At 43.6% G+C, this 22,422-nt stretch overlaps 1 protein-coding gene across 1 annotated transcript in view; it reads right to left on the bottom strand.

Annotated features, from left to right (window-relative positions):
- Window positions 1–7,898: 7,898 nt before the first annotated feature.
- The window catches only part of ntsr1 (neurotensin receptor 1 (high affinity)), a 75,019-nt gene continuing 60,495 nt past the window's right edge, over window positions 7,899–22,422 (bottom strand). The window contains exons 3-4 of the mRNA XM_061902225.1: window positions 10,715–10,799; window positions 7,899–8,301 (exon numbers count right to left, since the gene is read on the bottom strand). Coding sequence (XP_061758209.1) covers window positions 8,043–8,301; window positions 10,715–10,799 — 344 coding nt within the window. The 3' untranslated portion in view covers window positions 7,899–8,042. The remainder of the gene's footprint in view (window positions 8,302–10,714; window positions 10,800–22,422) is intronic.

Genomic DNA, 22,422 nt, shown 5'->3' with positions numbered 1-22,422 from the left:
CGGTTACAGTTAGAGATGCTACCTCAGTAGAAGCATTTAAAACTCATTTGTATCCTTTAGCCTCTAAATAGACCCCGTTTTAGACCAGTTGATCTGCCGTTTCTTTTCTGCTCTGCTTCGTGGAGGGGGTGGGGGGCACAGGTTCGGTGGCCACTGATGAAGCGCTGGCTGTCCAAAGTCTGGACCCGGGGGTGGACTGTTTGTCTGTGTATCGGTTGGGGACTTCTCTACGCTGATGGTCGGGATGGTCTTCTGCTGGCCCCACTATGGACTGGACTCTCACTATTATGTTAGATCCACTATGGAATGGACTCTCACTATTATGTTAGATCCGCTATGGACTGGACTCTCACTATTATGTTAGATCCACTATGAACTGGACTCTCACTATTATGTTAGATCCACTATGGACTGGACTCTCACTATTATGTTAGATCCACTATGAACTGGACTCTCACTATTATTTTAGATCCACTATGGACTGGACTCTCACACTATTATATTAGATCCACTATGGACTGGACTCTGACTATTACGTTAGATCCACTATGGACTGGACTCTCACTATTATGTTAGATCCACTATGGATTGGACTCTCACACTATAATGTTAGATCCACTATGGACTGGACCCTCACTATTATGTTGGATCCACCATGGACTGGACTCTCACTATTATGTTAGATCCACTATGGACTGGACTCTCACTATTATGTTAGATCCACTATGGACTGGACTCTCACTATTATGTTAGATCCACTATGGACTGGACTCTCACTATAATGTTAGATCCACTATGGACTGGACTCTCACAATATTATGCTAGATCCACTCGACGTCCATTGCACCGGACGCCCAGGGGGTTGGGGGTCCCCACATCTCCAAGGTTTCTCATTGTCCCTTTGGGTTGAGTTTTTCCTTGCCTTGATGTGGGATCTGAGCCGAGGATGTCGTTGTGGCTTGTGCAGCCCTTTGAGACACTCGTGATCTAGGGCTACATACCGTAAGTAAACATTGATTGAACCGGAAAACTCATTTGTATACTCTAGCCTTTAAATAGACCCCTCCCTTTTAGACCAGTTGATCTGCCATTTATTTTCTTCTCTCCTCTTCCCCCCTCTAACTTGTGGAGGGGAGAGGGGCGGGGGGGCACAGATCCGGTGGCCATGGATGGCTGTCCAGAGTCGGGACCCAGGGTAGCCTGTGCATCAGTTGGGGAATTCTCTGCACTGCTGACCCATCTATGGACTCTACTCTCACTATTATGTTAGATCCACTATGGACTGGACTCTCACTATTATGTTAGATCCACTATGGACTGGACTCTCACTATTATGTTAGATCCACTATGGACTGGACTCTCACTATTATGTTAGATCCACTATGGACTGGACTCTCACTATAATATTAGGTCCACTATGGACTGGACCCACTGGGTGTGAGTTTTCCTTGCCCTTATGTGGGCTTACCGAGGATGTCGTAGTGGTTTGTGTTGTGGTTTGTGCAGCCCTTTGGGACACTAGTGATTTAGGGCTATATAAGTAAACATTGATTGACTCTCACTATAATGTTAGGTCCACTATGGACTGGACTCTCACTATTATGTTAGATCCTCTATGGACTGGACTCTCACTATTATGTTAGATCCACTATGGACTGGACTCTCACTATAATGTTAGATCCACTATGGACTGGACTCTCACTATAATATTAGGTCCAGTATGGACTGGACCCACTGGGTGTGAGTTTTCCTTGCCCTTATGTGGGCCTACCGAGGATGTCGTAGTGGTTTGTGTTGTGGTTTGTGCAGCCCTTTGAGACACTAGTAATTTAGGGCTATATAAGTAAACATTGATTGACTCTCACTATAATGTTAGGTCCACTATGGACTGGACTCTCACTTTTATGTTGGATCCTCTATGGACTGGACTCTCACTATTATGTTAGATCCACTATGGACTGGACTCTCACTATTATGTTAGATCCTCTATGGACTGGACTCTCACTATTATGTTAGATCCACTACGGACTGGACTCTCACTATAATGTTAGATCCACTATGGACTGGACTCTCACTATTATGTTAGATCCACTGTGGACTGGACTCTCAATATTATGTTAGATCCTCTATGGACTGGACTCTCACTATTATGGGGGACCAAGGTTCCTCATTGTCCCATTGGGTTGAGTTTTTCTTTGCCATGATGTGGAATCTGATGTCGTTGTGGCTTGTGCAGCCCTTTGAGACACTCGTGGTTTAGGGCGATATAAGTAAAGGATTGATTGATTGAGAGAACGTGCCAACTTGACTGGTTTTGGGTTTTGTTTTATCGTGAAAAAAAATAAATATAAAGTAGTGAATGGGGAAATATGTCAAGTATGTGTGAGAAAGGGTTAACTGAGTGACTGTTTTGCTCAAAGGCTTGGCAGCCCTGTACTTAGCTAACACGCTAATTAGCCAAAAGTTGCTTCCATTGTTTTGTCATTTTGTCCCCTCAAGTACACAAAGTCTTGTCCTCTCGCGTATTAAATTCTGTTGCTGCGTGTAGTCCTTACTTACTTGACTAGTGCACACTACAGTGGGGCAAAAACGTATTTAGTCAGCCACCGATTGTGCGAGTTTTCCCACTTAAAATGATGACAGAGGTCTGTAATTTTCATCATAGGTACACTTCAACTGTGAGAGACAGAATGTGAAAAAAAACCCCAGGAATTCACATTGTAGGAATTTTTTTCACACACAGATCAAGACATCATTTTGATGAGGATTGAAGAATTTTATGAAGAACTCTATCAAAGCAGTCAGTTAGTGGACCATAGACTCTGAAGAAATTCCAGACATCACATATTGGGAGGTGCAGTATGCAGTCAAAAACATGAAACGAGGGAAAGCACCAGGACCAGATAATATTTTGATAGACACAATTAAAGAGGAGGAGGATGTCATTGATAAGGAGCTGGCGAAGCTATACACAGCTAGCTTACATCAGGGGAAAGTGCCAAAGAAATGGAAAGAAGCTAACCTGATCATCCTTTTCTAAATTCCTTGCATTAGCCGGTTGAGAAATGTTGTTGTGGAGGTTTTCCCTCTTGTGGATTCTCCTGACCGCCATAGACCTTCTCAGAAGCCCTGGGGTCTGGGTTGAACAAATCTTTTATCGTGGTAGAGCAGCACTCTGCACTAATACATCCCCATACCATCACAGAAGCTGCCTTTTGAACTTTGCGCCTAGAACAATCCGGATGGTTCTTTTACTCTTTGGTCCGGAGGACATGTTGCCCACAGTTTTCAAAAACAATTTGAAATGTGGACTCGTCAGACCACGGAATACTTTTCCACTTTGCATCAGTCCATCTTAGATGAGCTCAAGCCCAGCGAAGCCGGCAACGTTTCTGGGTGTTGTTGATAAATGGCTTTCTCTTTGCATAGTAGAGTTTTAACTTGCACTTACAGATTTAGCGACAAACTGTAGTTACTGACAGTGGTTTTCTGAAGTGTTCCTGAGCCTGGTGATATCTTTTACACACTAATGTCACTTTTTGATGCAGTACCGCGGGAGGGATCGAAGGTCTCGGGCATTCAATGTTTATTATGCTTAGGTGCAGTGATTTCTCCAGATTTTCTGAACTTTTTGATGATATTAAAGACCGTAGATGGTGAAATCCCTAAATTCCTTGCATTAGCCGGTTGAGAAATGTTGTTGTGGAGGTTTTCCCTCTTGTGGATTCTCCTGACCGCCATAGACCTTCTCAGAAGCCCTGGGGTCTGGGTTTAACAAATATTTTATTGTGGTAGAGCAGTACTCTGCACTAATACATCCCCATACCATCACACATGCTGCCTTTTGAAAGAAATGGAAAGAAGCTAACCTGATCATCCTTTTCAAGAAAGGGGACACGAGGGACCTCAGGAACTACAGACCTATTAGCCTTCTTTCAAACATATACAAGTTGTTTACAAAAATCCGGACAAACCAAATGGAAAATACACTTGATAGCCACCAATCCAGAGAACAAGCAGGGTTTAGGAGTGGTTTTTCTACCATGGACCATATTCATACATTGAATCAGATCAAAGAAAAATGCCAAGAATACAACAAACCACTTTGTATGGCCTTCATAGACTATGAAAAGGCATTTGATTCGGTAGAGACACAGTCTGTTCTAAAAGCTCTGCAAGATCAAGGAATTCATCATAAGTACATTAACTTACTCAAAGACATCTACACAAACTGCACTACCACAGTTACGATGCACAAACCAAGCGAGAAAATCCACATAAAGAAGGGTGTCCGACAAGGCGATACAATTTCGCCTAAACTGTTAACAGCTTGTTTGGAAGGCATATTTCGCTCTCTGGAGTGGGAGGATAAAGGAGTTGATATCAACGGACACAAATTTAATCATCTGAGGTTTGCAGATGAGGTTTTTCGTCCTGGTCGTGGAACTGTGGACCAGCTCTATACTCTCCGCAGGGTTCTTGAGGGTGCATGGGAGTTTGCCCAACCAGTCTACATGTGCTTTGTGGACTTGGAGAAGGCATTCGACCGTGTCCCTCGGGAAGTCCTGTGGGGAGTGCTCAGAGAGTATGGGGTATCGGACTGTCTTATTGTGGCGGTCCGCTCCCTGTATGATCAGTGCCAGAGCTTGGTCCGCATTGCCGGCAGTAAGTCGAACACATTTCCAGTGAGAGTTGGACTCCGCCAAGGCTGTCTTTTGTCACGATTCTGTTCATAACTTTTATGGACAGAATTTCTAGGCGCAGTCAAGGCGTTGAGGGGTTCCGGTTTGGTGACCGCAGGATTAGGTCTCTGCTTTTTGCAGATGATGTGGTCCTGATGGCTTCATCTGACCGGGATCTGCAGCTCTCACTGGATCGGTTTGCAGCCGAGTGTGAAGCGACCGGAATGAGAATCAGCACCTCCAAGTCCGAGTCAATAGTTCTCGCCCTGAAAAGGGTGGAATGCCATCTCCAGGTTGGGGAGGAGACCCTGCCCCAAGTGGAGGAGTTCAAGTACCTAGGAGTCTTGTTCACGAGTGAGGGAAGAGTGGATCGTGAGATCGACAGGAGGATCTGTGCGACGTCTTCAGTAATGCGGACGTTGTACCGATCCGTTGTGGTGAAGAAGGAGCTGAGCCGGAAGGCAAAGCTCTCAATTTACCGGTCGATCTACGTTCCCATCCTCACCTATGGTCATGAGCTTTGGGTCATGACCGAAAGGATAAGATCACGGGTACAAGCGGCCGAAATGAGTTTCCTCCGCCGTGTGTCGGGCTCTCCCTTAGAGATAGGGTGAGAAGCTCTGCCATCCGGGAGGAACTCAAAGTAAAGCCGCTGCTCCTTCACATCGAGAGGAGCCAAATGAGGTGGTTCGGGCATCTGGTCAAGATGCCACCCGAACGCCTCCCTAGGGAGGTGTTTAGGGCACGTCCAACCGGTAGGAGGCCACGGGGAAGACCCAGGACACGTTGGGAAGACTATGTCTCCCGGCTGGCCTGGGAACGCCTCGGGATCCCCCGGGAAGAGCTGGACAAAGGTCTGCAGCTGGTTCCCTGCTTAGGGTTGTCCTCGCGATCCTGCTTAGGTCCTCGATAAGGCGCTCGGAAAGGAAGATGGATGGATGGTTGCAATGATATTGTTGTCTTGGAGAGCAACTCAGTGAAGTGGCACCAGATATGCTTAAACACCGTGCAAATGCCAGCAAATGTTGTGGATTGAAAATGAATATGAAGAAAACAAAAGTTATGGCAAATTCCAAGGTACCTCATGGACCTGTGACTGTTAATGGAAATGAAATTGATGAAGTTAATGAAAATATCTATCTGGGGCAGAGATTTAGCCTGAAAGAAAAGAGTCAAGAGCAGGAGATAGGGAGGAGAATCAGATCGGGCTGCTGCCAATATGGAAAACTGAGCAACATCATGAGAGGAGAAATACCATTTAGCCTAAAAAGAAAGGTCTTTAATCAATGCGTGTTACCAACCATGACATACGGAGCTGAAACTTGGGCATTGTCAAATAAAATGGAAAAGAAAATAGCAGCAGCACAACACAACATGGAAAGAAATATGCTCGGAATCACATATAAAGACAGAAAAACAAATGAAAGGGTGAGAAAACAAACGCAAGTCCAAGACATTATGAGAACTATCAAATTAAATAAGTGGAAGTGGGCTGGACACATCAGTAGGAGAACCGATAATAGATGGACTTCTCTAATGACATCATGGAGACCCATGGATGGGAGCAGAAATGGAGGAAGACAGAGAGTGAGATGGCGAGATGAAATAGACAAATATTGGGGAACAGTGCAGTGGCAGGGAGCAGCTAGAGATCGTTCACTTTGGCAGAAACATGCTGAGGCTTTTGTCCAGCAGTGGACTGACAACGGCTGAAGATGATCAAAGCTCTCACTGATGGAGGTTTTGGCTCAAAATCTCACGATCAATCAATCAATCAATGTTTACTTATATAGCCCTAAATCACTAGTGTCTCAAAGGGCTGCACAAACCACTACGACATCCTCGGTAGGCCCACATAAGGGCAAGGAAAACTCACACCCAGTGGGACATCGGTGACAATAATGACCCAGTGGGACGTCGGTGACAATGATGACTATGAGAACCTTGGAGAGGAGGAAAGCAATGGATGTCGAGCGGGTCTAACATGATACTGTGAAAGTTCAATCCATAATGGATCCAACACAGTCGCGAGAGTCCCGTTCACAGCGGAGCCAGCAGGAAACCATCCCAAGCGGAGGCGGATCAGCAGCGCAGAGATGTCCCCAGTCGATACACAGGCGAGCAGTACATGGCCACAAGGGAGAGTGGGACATAGGAGAAAAAGAAAAGAAACGGCAGATCAACTGGTCTAAAAAGGGAGTCTATTTAAAGGCTAGAGTATACAAATGAGTTTTAAGGTGAGACTTAAATGCTTCTACTGAGGTGGCATCTCGAACTGTTACCGGGAGGGCATTCCAGAGTACTGGAGCCCGAATGGAAAACGCTCTATAGCTCGCAGACTTTTTTTGGGCTTTGGGAATCACTAATAAGCCGGAGTCCTTTGAACGCAGATTTCTTGCCGGGACATATGGTACAATACAATCGGCAAGATAGGATGGAGCTAGACCGTGTAGTATTTTATACGTAAGTAGTAAAACCTTAAAGTCACATCTTAAGTGCACAGGAAGCCAGTGCAGGTGAGCCAGTACAGGCGTAATGTGATCAAACTTTCTTGTTCTTGTCAAAAGTCTAGCAGCCGCATTTTGTACCAACTGTAATCTTTTAATGCTAGACATGATACATGGCCCCATTCATTCATTCCTTAACACGGATCAATCGTCCCGTCCCCTTAGCAGAAAAACAGCCCCAAAGCATGATGTTTCCACCCCCATGCTTCACAGTAGGTATGGTGTTCTTGGGATGCAACTCAGTATTCTTCTTTCTCCAAACACGACGAGTTGAGTTTATACCAAAAAGTTCTATTTTGGTTTCGTCTGACCACATGACATTCTCCCAATCCTCTGCTGTATCATCCATGTATCCATTTTGGTATAAACTCAACTTGTCGTGTTTGGAGGAAGAAGAATACTGAGTTGCATCCCAAGAACACCATACCTACTGTGAAGCATGGCGGTGGAAACATCATGCTTTGGGGCTATTTTTCTGCTAAGGGGACAGGACGATTGATCCGTGTTAAGGAAAGATGAATGCATCGTGAGAGCTTTGAATGGTTGACCAAATACTTTTTTTCCACCATAATTTACAAATAAATTCTTTAAAATTCCTACAATGTGAATTCCTGGATTTTTTTTCACATTCTATCTCTCACAGTTGAAGTGTACCTATGATGAAAATTATAGACCTCTGTCATCATTTTAAGTGGGAGAACTTGCACAATCGGTGACTGACTAAATACTTTTTTTGCCCCACTGTAGGTCGGTTTTTTAATAGTATCGCAAATTAGTCCGACACTCTGCCCTTCAAAATAAAACACCTAATGTAACTTGGCAGGTCGTCCCGTATGAAGAACAGGTACGTCCGTCAGTACGCCGTCTCCTTGATGACGTTGGTGGAGATGGTGTGGTTGCTGGAGTTGCTGAGGGAGTGTCGGGTGAGGGGCCGGGGACGGCGCCTGGGGGAGCGCCGGCCGCAGGGCAGGCACAGGTAGCGCAGCGTGGAGAAGAAGACCTGGCGGAAAGGGGCGGACACCAGGTTGTAGAGGACAGGGTTGATGGCGGAGCTGACGTAGAACAGGACGTTGGTGAGCATGTAGAAGTAGTGGTAGAAGTCGTACAGGTTGCTGAGAATGAAACAGGAGACATTCTTACTTCATACGTATTTTTAAGTGTACTATTTTAATCCATAGTCATGTTTAAAGCAGATAGTATCTTCCCATGTAGTGTTTTTTTATCGTGACCTCCTTACTTTTATCTTATGTCCGCTGTCAACTCTTTGTTTTGTCTTAAGGGCTGGCGCAGCTGCTTCGTCTATACTGATAAGGAACTGGCCAAAACAGTAACTTTTTTGGTCAGTTCCTCATGTGTTTTGACGAAGCAGCTGCGGCAGGGGCTGTTTTCGCTCTACATAAGATGACTCTTTTTGTCTGACTTGAGACCTCTTTCTTGGCGATGCTATGGTTGCGTTGTAAGGGCTGGTCTCCGAAAGCTTTAGTGAAACTTGGCCAAGTACTATTCTGTCTTGGTGGTCCTTTTTACAAAAGAACTTGGGAGTGATCAGTGTGTTTTATTCCCTAAGAGGAAGACTGGTCACGCCACCCTACTCTTTATATATACCGTATTTTTACAGACCATAGGGCGCACCGGATTATAAGGCATAACCATAATAATACTGGTATGTTTAATGCGCCGACAATCCATCAAGCGGTGCGACTTCATAGCTTACCGAAGTCGTACTAAAAACATTTTGACAGATTTTTGAGTGCCAGATGTAATGTTCTATATTCTCAATGGAACATTTAAACTTTTGGTGATGTTTACTGCCATCACATTGCAGTCTGCACGTATCTCTTATGTGTGACTGCCATCTACCGGTACCGTTCACACTTATCATTACACCATGTACCAAATAAAATTGCTTCGAGATCGGTGAGCACAGCCAAAATTATGCCATACATAAGGCGCACCGGGTTATATGGCGCTCTGTCGATTTTTGAGAAAATGAAAGGGTAGTGCGCCTTATAGTCCGAAAAATACGGTAGCTGCACCAAACTACAGGCTGCAAATACAGTTTATACTCGTACGAAATAATTTGTGAATGTTTATTTATGTACCTTAATTGTTTGTAACACAGCAGTAAAACGGCTTGTCACGCAAAACAGAAGCCATCGTCATCGACCCACGAGCTGCGGAAGCTGGATCCCCAATTAGCTAAAAAAATATCTCCATGGTGACTGTGAGGAGGCGTGACCGGCGGACCTGCAGCAAGGCGGGGAACGAGGCGGGGCCAACTTCTCTGCCTCTGATCTTTTACACACTGACAGGTGATTATAGAATTGCGCCCAAGCGGGCGATCCAGGTCCGTCGGCACCGGCATTCCCCGCCTCCCTGCAGGTCCGCCGGCCACACCTCCTCACAGTGAAATTTTTGGTAAATTTACTGAGGATTTTTTACAAACTGATTAAAATTACTGGTCAAAATTATATTGCATCGAGAAATGTAAGGATGTTTGATCCATCCATCCATTTTCTATACCGCTTGTCCCTTTCGGGATCGCGGGGGGTCACTGGAGCCTATCCCAGCTATAATTGGGTGGACAAGTCGCCACCTCATCACAGGGCCAACACAGATAAATAGACAACATTCACACTCACATTCACACACTAGGGCCAATTTAGTGTTGCCAATCAACCTATCCCCAGGTGCATGTCTTTGGAAGTGGGAGGAAGCCGGAGTACCCGGAGGGAACCCACGCAGTCCCGGGAGAGATCCCGAGCCCGGGATTGAACTCAGGACTTCTCAGGACCTTCGTATTGTGAGGCACATGTACTAACCCCTGTATATATATATATATATATATATATATTTCTAAAAATAAAAACTAGAACAGCCTAATAGCTAGAACTAGTATGCGTATATCCAAAAAAAAAGGCTTTTTTAAAAAGCATTCACAGTCTGTGGTACCCTCAGGTGATCAGGGAGAGCGTACCCAGGACCTTTGTATTGTGAGGCAGATTACTAACCCCTCCTCCGCCGTGCTGCCCCACGTTAAGGAATTCATGGTATTTGCATGGTATTGCATTTTATATATGACACAAAAAGCAAGTGTATAGGAATTGAAAAAAATGTAACAGGAAAACTTGAATTTTTTTTTTCATCCATCTATTTTCTACCATTTTTCCCTTTTGGAGTGGCGGGGGGTGTATTGCGCATAATTTATTTTATTGTTACTTGTATTATTATTTCACCTGTTGATTATTTGTTACTAAACCCTAACTGGTTGTTCTTTTAAATTATATTTTTTGTCGTTTGGGAGGTACAATAAATATATAAAAATAAACGAAAAAAAATTGTGATTATTATTTTTGCCCTGCCTTACTCTTTATAGATGTTTCTACAATTTTAGATACACATCTTATGCAATGTATGTTAAGAAAAATCCCATCAGGAGGCTGGATCCTCTCATCGTGAGCCACCCCGTAACGTCAGCGTTTTGTTTGTGCACGAAAGACGGCGACGAGAGAAGCCGTCACTCACTCGGACCAGTCGGTCACGTAGCAGAACATGAGGCGGCGGGCGTGATAGGGCAGCCAGCAGACCACAAAGGCGATGACCACCACTCCTGAACAAAAAGCAGATAGAAAAAACACGTCAGCAGTGACTTAACCATTTCTTTGTTGGGTCTTCATAATCTTAAAAGGATCCCTCTAATCCTAGGTTCCATTCTAGAGGCTAATCTTTCCTGTGATAAAATGGCAACCAAGGTAATCAAAAAGGTCAACCAAAGAACGAGATTCCTCTACATAATCTCCTCTCTGGTCAACAAAAGCACCTTGAAGATTCTAGCGGGAACTCTCATTCAACCCTTTTCCGATTACGCTTGCACCTCCTGGTACCCCAGCACCTCCAAAACCCTCAAATCTAGACTCCAAACATCCCAAAACAAGCTAGTCCGGTTACTTTTAGACCTCCACCCCAGATCACACCTCACTCCTACCCACTTCTCCAAAGTGGGCTGGCTCAGAGTGGAGGACAGAGTAAAACAACTTGCACTGAGCCTGGTTTATAAAATCCGCTACACCTCCCTGATACCGAAGTACATGTCAAACTACAAACCCCGTTTCCATAGGAGTTGGGAAATTGTGTTAGATGTGAATACAAACAAAATACAATGATTTGCAAACAATTTTCAACCCATATTCAGTTGAATATGCTACAAAGACAACATATTTGATGTTAAAAAACTCATAAACATTTTTTTTTTTGCAAATAATAATTAACTTAGAATTTCATGGCTGCAACACGTGCCAAAGTAGTTGGGAAAGGGCATGTTCACCACTGTGTTAAATCACCTTTTCTTTTAACAACACTCAATAAACATTTGGGAACTGAGGAAACTAATTGTTGAAGCTTTGAAAGTGGAATTCTTTACCATTCTTGCTTGATTTACAGCTTAAGTTCTTCAACAGTCCGGGTTCTTGTTTTACGCTTCATAATGCGCAGACATTTTTGATGAGAGACATGTCTGGACTGCAGGCTGGCCAGAAGAGTACCCGCACTCTTTTACTACAAAGCCACGCTGCTGTAACACGTGGCTTGGCATTGTTTTGCTGAAATAAGCAGGGGCGTCCATGATAACGTTGCTTGGATAACAGCATATGTTGCTCCAAAACCTGTATGTACCTTTCAGCATTAATGGGGCCTTCACATTGTGTAAGTTACCCATGCCTTGGGCACTAATGCACCCCCATACCATCACAGATGCTGGCTTTTGAACTTTGCGCCTATAACAATCCGGATGGTTATTTTCTTCTTTGTTCCGGAGGACACCACGTCCACAGTTTCCAAATATAATTTGAAATGTGGACTCGTCAGACGACAGAACACTTTTCCACTTTGCATCAGTCCATATTAGATGATCTCGGGCCCAGAGAAGCCGGCGGCGTTCCTGTGTGTTGTTGACAAATGGCTTCCGCTTTGCATAGTTGAGTTTTAACTTGCACTTACAGATGTAGCGACCAACTGTAGTTACTGATAGTGGTTTTATGAAGTGTTCCTGAGCCCATGTGGTGATATCCTCACAGTTATGTCGGTTTTTGATGCAGTACCGCCTGAGGGATCAAAGGTCCGTAATATTATCGCTTACGTGCAGTGATTTCTCCAGATTCTCTGAACCTTTTGATGATTTTACGGACCGTAGATGGTAAAATCCCTAAATTCCTTGCAATAGCTCGTTGAGAAATGTTGTTCTAAAACTGTTCGACAATTTGCTTACAAATTGGTGACCCTCGCCCCATCCTTGTTTGTGAATTACTTAGCATTTCATGGAAGCTGTTTTTATAGCCAATCATGGCACATTTGCAAATCATTGTATTCCGTTTATATTTACATCTAACACAATTTCATTTGGAAACAGGGTTTGTACTTACAGTACAATTTAGTTAAATTAATTTAAAAAATTCATGAATTTTGTGGCAACCCCTTTGGGCAGCAAATTAACAAGATGAATGAGTTGATTATTATCATCATATATTTGTATGATTTCTTATGAACACATATTTTTAGCAATTTTTTTTTGCACCTTTTAGTGACAGTCCAGTCCATGCGCTATTCCGCTTTTTCAGTTTCTCACAAGAGTTGATGTATTCAGTACAGTAAAAGACCAAGATTGCACTTATATCAACGTTTATATATCAACAATATAATAGCATGTGTAAACGTACATATATCAACACTATAATACTACGTGTAAATACGGCAATAAATGATTTCCCTCAATGCGATTTTTACTGCGTTCCCTTCGCTGGAATTCGTCTTCATTTGGCCTTTTAGTACAGCTGTGGATTCGCCGTGATGGAATACCTCCTCCATTTACTCCCAACACGCTCGGAAGGAAAATCAATAACACTCAATTACTGCAAAATAATAGCAAAGGACAGCAAGCAGAGGTGAAATAAGCTTTGTTCTGCCAAAGATTTCACAGGAGGAACGATGCTTCTATGTCAGGCCCGGGGAATTATTTTGACTTGAGGGCCAGCACCTTCGTTGGCAGCGCGCCAAGACTTGACCCTGTGGGTGATCAGCAATCTGCACACCTGGTCCTGATGAGGGAGAGCTGTATAAAGGCCAGTGGACCCGAGGATCTTGATCGCTCTCCTGTCTTCTGAGTACCCTTGTCTGATCACCCTTGTCCCACAGTTCTTCCCATGTCTTCCATTATCGAGCTGTGCGCCTCGTCTTCCCCTTTGGACCTTGGACTGCCCCCACCCCTCTCGATCCTCGACCCCCACTTTGCACATGGACCTCTTGACGTCTCTCTCAGCCTCACGGACCTACCGCTTGTCTCACGGACCTTCTTCTGCTTTGTCCCTCCTCTCGCCTGTCTGGCTTCCCTCCTGTGTGCTCGATCGCTTTCCTGTCTTCTGAGTACCCTTGTCTGATCTCCCATGTCCCACAGTTCTTCCCGTGTCTTCCATTATCGAGCTGTGCGCCTCGTCTTCCCCTTTGGACCTTGGACTGCCCCCACCCCTCTCGATCCTCGACCCCCACTTTGCACATGGACCTCTTGACGTCTCTCTCAGCCTCACGGACCTACCGCTTGTCTCACGGACCTTCTTCTGCTTTGTCCCTCCTCTCGCCTGTCTAGCTTCCCTCCCGTGTGCTTGATCGCTTTCCTGTCTTCTGAGTACCCTTGTCTAATCTCCCATGTCCAACAGTTCTTCCCATGTCTTCCATTATCGAGCTGTGCGCCTCGTCTTCCCCTTTGGACCTTGGACTGTCTCCCCCCCCACCCCCCTCGATCCTCGACGCCCGCTTTGCACACGGACCTCTTGACGTCTCTCTCAGCCTCACGGACCTACCGCTTGTCTCACGGACCTTCTTCTGCTTTGTCCCTCCTCTTGCCTGTCTGGCTTCCCTCCTGTGTGCTCGATCGCTTTCCTGTCTTCTGAGTACCCTTGTCTGATCTCCCATGTCCCACAGTTCTTCCCCTGTCTTCCATTATCGAGCTGTGCGCCTCGTCTTCCCCTTTGGACAATGGACCGTCCCCCGTCCCCTCCCCCTCGATCCCCGCTTTGCACACGGACCTCTTGACGTCCCTCTCAGCCTCACGGACCTACCGCTTGTCTCACGGACCTTCTTCTGCTTTGTCCTTCCTCTCGCCCAATACATCACAACAATTAATTGCACACGTAGTCACACAGGCACACACCCCTTTTGGACTATTCATACTCCATCCTCTTGTTTAATTTATATTCTTAATATTGTTTGTTAAAATATATATATTTATTAATATATATAATAAATACAAAGTGTGTGAATGTGAGTGTGAATGTTGTCTGTCTATCTGTTGGCCGTGTGATGAGGTGGCGACTTGTCCAGGGTGTACACCGCCTTCTGCCCGAATGCAACTGAGATAGGAGGTTTTTTGCCCACTCCAGACTGGGCCCCCTTAGGAGCCCAGTCTAGATTGTATTTTTTTACTCATCCTTCCCCAGCGTTTACCTTTTTTCCCCTCTTTTACGGGTCGCCTTATGGCGACCCATCAGCGTTCTTGTTCTGTAACCCTGCACACTCTTTGTTCGTCTAATCTTGAACCGGTTTGTGCTGAAGACAAAGTTTCGTTGTACTTGTGCAATGACAATAAAGACCTATCCTTATCCGAGGTTGGGTCGCGGAGGCAGCAGCCTAAGCAGGGAAACCTGGACTTCCCTCTCCCCAGCCACTTCGTCCAGCTGTTCCGGGGGGATCCCGAGGCGTTCCCAGGCCAGCCGGGAGACATAGTCTTCCCAACGAGTCCTGGGTCTTCCCCGTGGCCTCTTACCGGTTGGACGTGCCCTAAACACCTCCCTAGGGAGGCGTTCGGGTGGCATCCTGACCAGATGCCCGAACCACCTCATCTGGCTCCTCTCGATGTGAAGGAGCAGCGGCTTTACTTTGAGTTCCTCCCGGATGGCAGAGCTTCTCACCCTATCTCTAAGGGAGAGCCCCGACACACGGCGGAGGAAAGTCATTTCGGCCGCGTGTACCCGTGATCGGTACAACGTCTGCATTACTGAATACGCCGCACCAATCACGATCCATTCGTCCCTCACTCGTGAACAAGACTCCGAGGTACTTGAAATCCTCCACTTGGGGCAGGGTCTCATCCCCAACCCGAAGAGATGGCACTCCACCCTTTTCTTTCTGGTGACATCCTGTCCGAACCACCTCATCTGGCTCCTCTCCATGTGGACAAAACTCATTTCGGCCGCTTGTCCTTTTGGTCATAACCCAAAGCTCATGACCATAGGTGAGGATGGGAACGTAGATCAACCGGTAAATTGAGAGCTTTGCCTTCCGGTTCAGCGACTTCTTCATTACAACGGATCACTACAGCATCCGCATTACTGAATACGCCGCACCGATCACGATCCATTCGTCCCTCACTCGTGAACAAGACTCCGAGGTACTTGAACTCCTCCACTTGGGGCAGGGTCTCCTCCTGGCACTCCACCCTTTTCCAGGCGACAACCATGGACTCGGAGGTCCATCCCAGTCGCTTCACACTCTGCTGAGAACCGATCCAGTGAGAGCTGAAGATCCCGGCCAGATAAAACCATCAGGACCACATCACCTGCAAAAAGCAGAGATCTAATCCTGCGGCCAGCAAACCGGAACCCCTCAACGCCTTGACTGCGCCTAAAAATTCTGTCCATAAAAGTTATAAACAGAATCGGTGACAAAGGACAGCCTCGGCGGAGTCCAACCCTCACTGGAAACTGGTCCTTAATTTGCCGAGATCTGCTCTATGTGCGGTATATTTGTTTATGGAGCTACCCATGAATCCACCTATTAATGACTCCATGCATCCATTAAGGATATGTCCATTCATGCATCTTGTGCAAAAGTGTTGCAGAGACTGTTTTTTGAGAGGTTTCCAGACGTCCAATAAGTCATTCTTGTGCTTGCTTACTTTATGGCGCTTTCCCACTGCCAGTCAGTCGTCACACTTCCACTCTCTTTTCTCACGCAGCCCTCTCCGTACTAAGATACACTCATGATATATACAGCGCGTTTGCAAATGCACACTATTATAAATATGTAGTAGAACCGTAATGGGAACAAAAACAAACCGAGTTGTTCCCAGTGTTCTAAATCCATGTCCGGTATGCAAACAAAAGCCTTGTTTATTTCTTTTAAAACCCTAAAGTTTCCGAGGTTACACTTGACAATTCCAACATGTTTGATTGTTGGCTAAACCTCAATAGTCCTTATTCACTTTGTTCCAATTCATTTCAACACCATGTTTTATTAAGTCTCAACAAGGAGTGTAAACGACAACAAAAATACTATTGATCATAGCCAACATGGCACGGCGCGGGCTCGAACCCGGTTTTCTCCGGCAGCTGGCTCTGCCCGCACCTCTGTTGGCAGCGCGCCGGGGCCGGGACATGCCCCTGTGGGTAATCAGCAATATGCACACCTGGGTCTAATGAGGGCGAGCTGTGTAAAAGGCCAGTGGACCAAACGATCCTGGCCGGAACTTAATCTTCGGTTCGTAGTAAGCATACCATGTCTGGCTTCCCTCCCGTGTGCTTGATCGCTTTCCTGTCTTCCGAGTACCCTTGTCTGATCTCCCTTGTCCCGCAGTTCTTCCCGCGCCTTGTCTTTCCCTTTGGACGATCCTCGTCTTGACCTGGTCTCAGCCAATACAGGTCTTGATTTTGAACTGGTTTGAATAGGTATATGTCTTTATTGTTACCTAGTTTCAACCGATACAAGTCTTATAATTTGACCTAGGTTTGAACAGGTGTAAGTCTTTACCTTGACCTGGTCTCAACTGATACAAATCTTAATTTTGACTTGGTTTCAACTGGTATAAATCTTAATCTTGACCTAGTCTCAACTAAGACAAAATCTGCATCTTCACCTGGTTTCAATGTGTTTGTCTCTTATCTTGACCAGGTCGCAACTGGTACAAGTCTTGCTCTTAAACCGGTTTCAACTGGTACATGTATTGCTTTTGACCAAGTCTCAACTGGTACAAGTCTTGGTCTTGACCTGGTTTCAACTGGTATAAGTCTTTATCTTGACCTGGTTTCAACTCCTACAAGTATTTATCTTGACCTGGTTTCAACTTGTATAAGTCTTTATCTTGACCTAGTCTGAACTGATACAAGTCTTATTCTTGACCTAGTCTCAAATGGTGCAAGTCTTGGTCTTGACCTGGTTTCAGCGGATACAAGTCTTAATCTTGACCTGGTTTCAACTGGTATCAGTCTTAATCTTGACGGGATTTCAACCGATACAAGCCTTGATTGACCTAGTTTCAACCGATACACGTCTTAAATTTTGACCTAGGTTTGAACAGGTGTAAGTCTTTACCTTGACCTGGTCTCAACTGATACAAATCTTAATTTTGACCTGGTTTCAACTAGTATAAGTCTTAATCTTGACCTAGTCTCAACTAAGACAAAATCTACATCTTCACCTGGTTTCAATGTGTTTAAGTCTCTTATCTTGACCAGGTCGCAACTGGTACAAGTCTTGCTCTTAAACTGGTTTCAACTGGTACATGTCTTGTTTTTGACCAAGTCTCAACTGGTACAAGTCTTGGTCTTGACCTGGTTTCAACTGGTATAAGTCTTTATCTTGACCTAGTCTCAACTGATTAAAATCTTAATCTTGACCTGGTTTCAACTTCTACAAGTCTTTATCTTTACCTGGTTTCAACTTGTATAAGTCTTTATCTTGACCTAGTCTGAACTGATACAAGTCTTATTCTTGACCTAGTCTCAAATGGTGCAAATCTTGGTCTTGATCTGGTTTCAACGGATACAACTTTTAATCTTGACCTGGTTTCAACTGGTATCAGTCTTTATCTTGACCGGATTTCAACCGATACAAGCCTTGATTGACCTAGTTTCAACCGATACACGTTTTAAATTTTGACCTAGGTTTGAACAGGTGTAAGTCTTTACCTTGACCTGGTCTCAACTGATACAAATCTTAATTTTGACCTGGTTTCAACTGGTATAAGTCTTAATCTTGACCTAGTCTTAACTAAGACAAAATCTGCATTTTCACCTGGTTTCAATGTGTATACGTCTCTATCTTGACCAGGTCGCAACTGGTACAAGTCTTGCTCTTAAACTGGTTTCTACTGGTACATGTCTTGTTTTTGACCAAGTCTCAACTGGTACAAGTCTTGGTCTTGACCTGGTCTCTACTGATACAAATCTTAATTTTGACCTGGTTTCAACTGGTATAAGTCTTAATCTTGATTTAGTCTCCACTAAGACAACATCTCTATATTTACCTGGTTTCAATGTGTTTAAGTCTCTTATCTTGACCAGGTTGCAACTGGTACAAGTCTGGCTCTTAAACTGGTTTCAAATGGTACATGTCTTGTTTTCGACCAAGTCTCAACTGGTACAAGTCTTGGTATTGATCTGGTTTCAACTGGTATAAGTCTTGTTTTTGACCAAGTCTCAACTGGTACAAGTCTTGGTCTTGACCTGGTTTCAAATGGCATAAGTCTTTATCTTGACCTAATCTCAATTGATTATAATCTTAATCTTGACCTGGTTTCAATTTCTACAAGTCTTGCTCTTAAACTGGTTTCAACTGGTACATGTCTTGTTTTTGACTAAGTCTCAACTGGTACAAGCCTTGGTCTTGACCTGGTCTCAACTGATACAAATCTTAATTTTGACCTGGTTTCAACTGGTATTAGTCTTAATCTTGATCAAGTCTCAACTAAGACTAAATCTGCATCTTCACCTGGTTTCAACTTGTATAAGTCTTTATCTTGACCTAGTCTGAACTGATACAAGTCTTATTCTTGACCTAGTCTCAAATTGTACAAGTCTTGGTCTTGACCTGGTCTCAACTGATACAAATCTTAATTTTGACCTGGTTTCAACTGGTATAAGTCTTAATCTTGACCTAGTCTTAACTAAGACAAAATCTGCATTTTCACCTGGTTTCAATGTGTATACGTCTCTATCTTGACCAGGTCGCAACTGGTACAAGTCTTGCTCTTAAACTGGTTTCAACTGGTACATGTCTTGTTTTTGACCAAGTCTCAACTGGTACAAGTCTTGGTCTTGACCTGGTCTCAACTGATACAAATCTTAATTTTGACCTGGTTTCAACTGGTATAAGTCTTAATCTTGATTTAGTCTCCACTAAGACAAAATCTCTATATTTACCTGGTTTCAATGTGTTTAAGTCTCTTATCTTGACCAGGTTGCAACTGGTACAAGTCTGGCTCTTAAACTGGTTTCAAATGGTACATGTCTTGTTTTTGACCAAGTCTCAACTGGTACAAGTCTTGGTATTGATCTGGTTTCAACTGGTATAAGTCTTGTTTTTGACCAAGTCTCAACTGGTACAAGTCTTGGTCTTGACCTGGTTTCAACTGGCATAAGTCTTTATCTTGACCTAGTCTCAATTGATTATAATCTTAATCTTGACCTGGTTTCAATTTCTACAAGTCTTGCTCTTAAACTGGTTTCAACTGGTACATGTCTTGTTTTTGACTAAGTCTCAACTGGTACAAGCCTTGGTCTTGACCTGGTCTCAACTGATACAAATCTTAATTTTGACCTGGTTTCAACTGGTATAAGTCTTAATCTTGATCAAGTCTCAACTAAGACTACATCTGCATCTTCACCTGGTTTCAATGTCTCCCTGGTTTCAACTAGTATAAGTCTTTATCTTGACCTAGTCTCAACTGATTATAATCTTAATCTTGACCTGGTTTCAATTTCTACAAGTCTTCATCTTGACCTGGTTTCAACTTGTATAAGTCTTTATCTTGACCTAGTCTGAACTGATACAAGTCTTATTCTCGACCTAGTCTCAACTGGTACAAGTCTAGATCTTGACCTTGTTTCAACGGACACAAATTTTAATCTTGACCTGGTTTCAACTGGTATCAGTCTTTATCTTGACTGGATTTCAACCGTTACAAGCCTTTATTGACCTAGTTTCAACCGATACAAGTTTTAGAATTTAACCTAAGTTTGAACAGGTGTAAGTCTTTACCTTGACCTGGTCTCAACTGATACAAATCTTAATTTTGACCTGGTTTCAACTGGTATAAGTCTTAATCGTGACTTAGTCTCAACTAAGACAAAATCTACATATTCACCTGGTTTCAATGTGTATAAGTCTCTATCTTGACCAGGTCGCAACTGGTACAAGTCTTGGTCTTGACCTGGTCTCAACTGATACAAATCTTAATTTTGACCTGGTTTCAACTAGTATAAATCTTAATCTTGACCTAGTCTCAACTAAGACAAAATCTGCATCCTCACCTGGATTCAATGTGTATAAGTCTCTTATCTTGACCAGGTCGCAACTTGTACAAGTCTTGCTCTTAAACTGGTTTCAACTGGTACATGTCTTGTTTTTGACCAAGTCTCAACTGGTACAAGTCTTGGTCTTGACCTGGTTTCAACTGGTATAAGTCTTTATCTTGACCTAGTCTCAACTGATTATAATCTTAATCTTGACCTGGTTTCAATTTCTACAAGTCTTGCTCTTAAACTGGTTTCAACTGGTACATGTCTTGTTTTTGACAAAGTCTCAACTGGTACAAGTCTTGGTCTTGACCTGGTCTCAACTGATACAAATCTTAATTTTGACCTGGTTTCAACTGGTATAAGTCTTCATCTTGACCTAGTCTCAACTGAGACTAAATCTGCATCCTCACCTGGTTTCAATGTGTATAAGTCTCCATCTTGACCAGGTCGCAACTTGTACAAGTCTTGCTCTTAAACTGATTTCAACTGGTACATGTCTTGTTTTTAACCAATTCTCAACTGGTACAAGTCTTTATCTTGACCTGGTTTCAACTTATTTAAGTCTTTATCTTGACCTAGTCTGTACTGATACAAGTCTTATTCTTGACCTAGTCTCAAATGGTACAAGTCTTGGTCTTGACCTGGTTTCAACGGATACAAGTTTTAATCTTGACCTGGTTTCAACTGGTATCGGTCTTTATCTTGACCGGATTTCAACCGATACAAGCCTTGATTGACCTAGTTTCAACCGATACACGTCTTAAATTTTGACCTAGGTTTGAACAGGTGTAAGTCTTTACCTTGACCTGGTCTCAACTGATACAAATCTTAATTTTGACCTGGTTTCAACTGGTATAAGTCTTAATCTCAACCTAGTCTCAACCAAGACAAAATCTGCATTTTCACCTGGTTTCAATGTGTATAAGTCTCTATCTTGACCAGGTCGCAACTGGTACAAGTCTTGCTCTTAAACTGGTTTCAACTGGTACATGTCTTGTTTTTGACCAAGGCTCAACTGGTACAAGTCTTGGTCTTGACCTGGTCTCAACTGATACAAATCTTAATTTTGACTTGGTTTCAACTGGTATAAGTCTTAATCTTGACCTAGTCTCAACTAAGACAAAATCTGCATCTTCACCTGGTTTCAATGTGTATAAGTCTTTATTTTGACTTGGTCGCAACTGGTACAAGTCTTGCTCTTAAACTGGTTTCAACTGGTACATGTCTTGTTTTTGACCAAGTCTCAACTGGTACAAGTCTTGGTCTTGACCTGGTTTCAACTCGTATAAATCTTTATATTGACTTAGTCTCAACTGATTATAATCTTAATCTTGACCTGGTTTCAACTTCTACAAGTCTTTATCTTGACCTGGTTTCAACTTGTATAAGTCTTTATCTTGACCTAGTCTGAACTGATACAAGTCTTATTCTCGACCTAGTCTCAACTGGTACAAGTCTAGGTCTTGACCTTGTTTCAACCGATACAAATTTTAATCTTGACCTGGTTTCAACTGGTGTCAGTCTTTATCTTGACCGGATTTCCACCGATACAAGCCTTGATTGACCTAGTTTCAACCGATACAAGTCTTATAATTTGACCTAAGTTTTAACAGGTGTAAGTCTTTACCTTGACCTGGTCTCAACTGATACAAATCTTAATTTTGACCTGGTTTCAACTGGTATAAGTCTTCATCTCGACCTAGTCTCAACTAAGACTAAATCTGCATCTTCACCTGGTTTCAATGTGTATAAGTCTCTACCTTGACCAGGTCGCAACTGGTACAAGTCTTGCTCTTAAACTGGTTTCAACTGGTACATGTCTTGTTTTTGACCAAGTCTCAACTGGTACAAGTCTTGGTCTTGACCTGGTTTCAACTGGTATAAGTCTTTATCTTGACCTAGTCTCAACTGATTATAATCTTAATCTTGACCTGGTTTCAATTTCTACAAGTC

Source organism: Nerophis ophidion, linkage group LG06 (genome assembly GCF_033978795.1).
Source record: "Nerophis ophidion isolate RoL-2023_Sa linkage group LG06, RoL_Noph_v1.0, whole genome shotgun sequence".
Lineage (NCBI taxonomy): Eukaryota > Metazoa > Chordata > Actinopteri > Syngnathiformes > Syngnathidae > Nerophis > Nerophis ophidion.
This window is presented reverse-complemented; position numbering and strand designations above follow the sequence as displayed.